Consider the following 5,501-nt stretch of genomic DNA (forward strand, 5'->3'; position numbering starts at 1 on the left):
ACCACCACTCTTTCACCAAAATTGAAAGATTTGTCCTTCAAATTCCACTCACTACGATGGGCACTCTTCACCATTTGTAGTTTGTACTATCAAAGATTTTTTGTCAAACAAGTTCTGGATCATTTCATAGCCTACAGATTCGTTTTGGAGATCCCCAAAAATGTAGCATATAATCTTAACCTCTTCAGACATCAGCAGAGATGTCCCCTGCCCCCCACCGTCCCCTTCAAGTTAACCAACCAAAAATGAGAAAACCCACAAAGATGTATGGTTGCTCTGAAGACAGATAATTATAGACAAGAACTTGGCAGTGTGATACAAGTTTTCAGATCAAATTGAGTACAATATTTAAGAAAGGGTGACACTTCTAGAAAGCATTATTCCACAGAATAAAGAGGCTATTTGCTAAGATAAAACATTTCAGATTAAACTGAGTACACTATATAGGAGGGGATGAGACTTCCAGAAGGTAGAAAGCATTTCATCAGACTAAACAGAATATTCGCTAAAAAACAGAAGTTTACAAAAATATGCCTTCTCTCTGGTCCCCAATTACTGCCAAGCAAGGATTACGATTTATATTCATGGGATATTCATTTGTCAGGACTCGTACAATAACTAAGTCTACAACTACCAGAGCTTCAGTGCAAAGCCATCTTTGCATCCTTTTATCAATGGTGTCCAAAATCCATAACAATTTGTATTTCAAAAAATTCCACAATATATTTTTGACATTAAGTTATTTTTTCAAGTACAGCCTATCTTGGAATTCCAAATTCTCTAAAATAAGATTGCAAATGGAATTTATGATACAGCAGCCAGTCAGATAACTTTAAATTGGTCATTTACCAGCTTATTTCCCTACAGCCTTTGCCTTTGCAAAATGCTTTTTGTCAAGCTTCTCCAAAGGTGTTGTCTTCAGAAGAAATAATCTTGCTGCACGCTCAGAGAGGCTACCACCACATTTCAAACCACGAGATTGTAATTCATTCTTTAGCCTTTCAAAACCCAACCTCTGCAATGCAAGTAAAAAAACAGTGAACATAAATATACAAATGCAACTTTAACAAGCATAGAAAAAGAATGGCAGGTCCCTCTTTGTCCCTGGCATATATACTCGGCTACACATTCATGCATCAAAATTAACTTTTGAACCAGAAAAGCTAACCAAAGATGCATCTAAACTAAATAAGATGTAGTTACCTCAATATCCTTCGATGTGTTGAATTCATCAAATTCAAGAGGTTCTCCAGTGGTATCATTACTAGCACAAATGCCACTCTTCTCTCCACATTCATTGGTTATTATGGAAGTGGATCCAGAAGCGGCTTCTTTGTCATCACAGCTATCATTATCCTCTCCCATGGACAATTTGGTTTCCTCTGTCTTCAACTCCATAGTAGGTTCTCTATCAGAATTTAGACACCTTATATTATGCTCTTGCCTCAAATTCAGAGGAGAAAGCATCTCTTTCTTTGATTCAATACTATTTTCTCTTTCACCACAACAACTAGAATTCTCTACTGAAAGTGAAATGGTCTCATGTTTCTTGATCTCTACATCAGCTCTATCACCACAATTGTCATTTATTAAGGTGGTGTTGCAAAATTTCTGGGAGGAAACATGATCACAAGAAACAGTTTCTGACATTCCATTTATCATAAGAGATGTCATTTCACTATCGGATGCTGATACTACATTACTTGTATGGCTGCTCCCACTTTCTTCATCTACCTTCATCAAACAATCCCCTTGTTTGAACCCTTCTACTTCTTTATCAATTTCCCCATCTTTATCTTCGTCTTCTTCTTCCTCCCCAAGCATCCTATTAAGATTATATTAGGAATTGTAAGCAGCATGTTACCAGAAGACATTGCTTTTCAAATCAAACGGCCTAGAAATATACTAATGTAAATTAATCACAGCACCATACGTGACAACTTTAAGACAAAATGCTTGAAACAAGTTTTAATTTCAATCTTAGTTGTCATCTTAAACCAGCTGTAGAAAACAGCCATTGCTATGCTTTACAAAAATATGATAGAATGTACAGGTGAATAATCATACAGCAGATAATTTAGCAGATACATCTTAACTAATCAAGGAGAATGTCAAGTATAGAGCACAATACAGTGCAGAGATCACTGCTGACTGGAACATTCACCCATAAAAACATGATACTTACATTAGAGAAGCAAAATTTGTGATTAGAGAATACCACAAAATGAATACATCTGAGAGAAGATAGAAACCAGGCACTATGGAAACTATATCAACAGAAAGGGCAGATGGATGATAAATAAGGCTTGTACGCATTCAATATAATAACATGGGAACAGATCACTACCATTCTCTCAAACACAATTGCAAACTAAAAAAAATTAAGGCAAGAAAATGATTGAGCAGATTTGGCAGAAGGGATCACATTGAATCACAGCAGCAAAGGCCAAAGGTTGTTCCCCAAAATATAGAAATCATCAAATCAACAAAACATTAAAAAAGCACAAAGCCATGACTTCCAACTTCTTTCAATGTCACTTAACTTAAACCTATATCAAAAGAGATAAGGGATGAAAGATTCATAAATAATAAGGCTTGTATGCATTTAATATAAGAACATGGGAACAAATCACTAAATTGGCATAACTGAACTCCAAATCATTCTTTCAACCACAATTGCAAACTAATAAAAATTCACAAAGACAAGAAAATTAACATGTCAAATTTACAGAAGGGATCACATCGAGTCACAGCAGCCAAAGACAGACTGCCCCCCAAAATACAGAAAGTGGAATTTACACAAGGGATCACATCGAGTCGCACCAGCCAAAGACAAAGACTGCCCCCCATAATACAGAATTCATCGAATCAACAAAACATAAATAAAGCACGAAACCATGACTTCCAAATTCTTTCCATGTCACTTAAAAAGAGGGAAAATTTAACCAATCGCAAAAAATACTAAAGAACAAAATGCTGCATTCCTAACTATTTCTACAGCAGATATGAACTTAATAGAATATTACAGCGCAGCTAGAAAAAAGAATCTGTGAATAAAAACATTATCATTTTATTAAATTGCAAGTTGGTCTCACATAAAGAACTTTAAAAGCATCAGAAATTGAAACCATAAAATTCAAAATTTCCATGCAAGGGGCACACTGCAATATACTTCAAATATCTATTGTTTATATTTCATGGGAGACACAATATATCGTTTTAACTTTTATGTTAACCAGTGAAATCTAAAACGTTTAATTGCCATAATTTAGCCTGCTAAGAAATCACAAATGCGGGATTCTGACCCATTTTCTGCTTGCGATTCTACTCAAACCTCAAAGCCTCAAGCAAAAAATAAACAATATAATTTAAATAACTAAAACAACAGACAAAAGGAAACCTAATCTTGCCCTCCAGTTATTGAAACTATATCACAAAAAGTTTATAACACAAAACCAAAGCAATCAAAAAGCAAAACAAGCCACTCGAATCCCTAACAGTGTCTTTTGATGCAAATGTTTTCCATACTGAGTAATAAGAATCTACATATGAAATTCATTACAACTGTTGCTGACTCGAAGTTTTTAATTTTCTCTAAATACAAAAGAAAATCTCAGAAACCAAACAACTAATAACCCTAATATGTTTACAGGGTATTTACAAACACTAGAAAAATCGAAAAAAGAAAACGGAACGGTAAATGGAACCGAAGAAGCCCTGCCATTTTGTCAAATATAATGTACGAAAACTTAGAAGAACAGCAAATATGGCAAAAATTGAAAGCCCGTGAATTTTACAAACAACACGATTAAGAACCTCTACGTTCCAAACATTCCTGTGCCAGCTGTGAACTCAATTATTCGAAAAAAGGACATGAAGAAGAAAAACAAGCCATTGAGACTTTAGCAAACCTCACAGCGTCTAATGGAACTCTATTATCAAACGGAAAATACGATCTCGCCCAAAATAAAATCTAAAAAACCCTAAAAGAAGAAAAAAACAACATAGCAAAAAACCGTAGAAACCAAGCCATTATTGTTGACAGCAAGTAACACAACTATTCATTCTGACACCTCGATACGGCAGGTGCAAATCCACAATACCTTATCAAATAAACATTCAAAATGGAAACAACGCAGTCTAAACCCTAGAAAATCTAACAAGTTTCAGTTTCACAATCGTACCACAATTTAGATCGTTTGGGCATCACCGACGTAGAATCCTCAATCATCTTCCTCTTGCCCTTATACCGAACCCTCATCGCCTCCAGCAAGCCATCCTTGACAGCCAACTCAACCCCCTCCATAGCCCTCTCGGCCTCAGACCTATATTTCTCTACATCGACTGCCCCCTCGTCGAGCTCCTTCCCCGCCTTTTTCCCCTTTCCCTTGTTCACCTGCTTCTTCAAATAGTCCTCCGCAACCTTTTCCAGATGCCGTTCCTGCGCCTCAGCCTTCCATTCCTCCAACTTTTTTTCAGCATTTACGTGTCTCAGGCGCCTCCCGCTCATGTCTCTGCAGGCATCGAAATTGCTGGTCTTCTTCTGCCCAGCTTTTGTCGCCGCCCCGCGAAGCAATGATCCAAACCCTCCTTTCCCACCCCTGAGCCTCAAAAGCACATTGATCGGCGGATATAATCCATCATCGGCCGCGGCCAGAAGGGCATCTTCAGCAATCTGTCGGTTGCCCGACACGAGCAATTGCAAATGATACGGGACTTTTACCGACTCGAAGAGCTTCCTCTTCAGATCGGAAACTCGCAAATTCGGCGTTGAAATCTGCAAGCATTTTGTCTTTCCGTCCAAACCCTTTACGAAGATCTGATACATGACTGTAACAGCGACAATAACAACTCTGCTTGTTGCTTGTTGCTTGTTGCAATCCTAGATTTTCTCAGAAAATTTTGCTTCGCCAAATATTTGCTTACACCGCACTTCTGAAGAACAACCCTCTCATGAACCAAGCTAACCCAGAGAGACGCCGCGGGACGGAGTTATCATTTTATCGGAGGTGTTTTCCTTTCTAAGCAAGACTTGAACCGGGATGCTGTTTTTTTTTAAAAACAAGTATACATTTAAAGTTAGTATGTTAAATTGGCAATCCTATGAAATCATACTCTCATGAAGGAGAAATTGGAAGTCATGTCTAATTAGGCATACAGATCTAAAAATTTATGTTTTTTAAAATAAATAAAATTGGAATAGGAATAAATATTCAAAAACTGAAATAGGAAAATACGTATTCCAAGTGCAAGGTCTTATCTAATTATTTCTATAAGAATTTTTTTGGCTATTGGAATTAGCAAATGTACTATCTAGAATTTGTTAGTTATTAGATTTGTTGGTTTAAAATTTGGTTTTGGGAATATAATGGTATTGTTTGATTTAGCTGAAATTTGATGGGGAAGATGTTTTTCATGTGTTTGATTGTACAAAACTTGAAATTGGAATAAGATTAATTTTTTAATTTGTTTTAAAGTATTTATTTAGTTTATTTTATTTT

At 36.3% G+C, this 5,501-nt stretch overlaps 1 protein-coding gene across 1 annotated transcript; it reads right to left on the bottom strand.

Moving 5' to 3' along the window:
* Nucleotides 1-552: 552 nt before the first annotated feature.
* LOC149541264 (Ubiquitin-like superfamily protein) lies at nucleotides 553-5,063 on the bottom strand. Its single transcript, XM_089796566.1, has 3 exons — nucleotides 4,185-5,063; nucleotides 1,204-1,825; nucleotides 553-1,015 (listed from the first exon to the last, which is right to left on the bottom strand). Exons 1-3 carry the CDS (start codon nucleotides 4,826-4,828, stop codon nucleotides 854-856), a joined length of 1,428 nt encoding a protein of 475 aa, XP_089652692.1. The 5' UTR covers nucleotides 4,829-5,063; the 3' UTR covers nucleotides 553-853.
* Between the last annotated feature and the right edge of the window lie 438 nt (nucleotides 5,064-5,501).

Source organism: Cupressus sempervirens, chromosome 8 (assembly GCF_028749045.1).
Source record: "Cupressus sempervirens isolate cs-2001-9-10 chromosome 8, ASM2874904v1, whole genome shotgun sequence".
Lineage (NCBI taxonomy): Eukaryota > Viridiplantae > Streptophyta > Pinopsida > Cupressales > Cupressaceae > Cupressus > Cupressus sempervirens.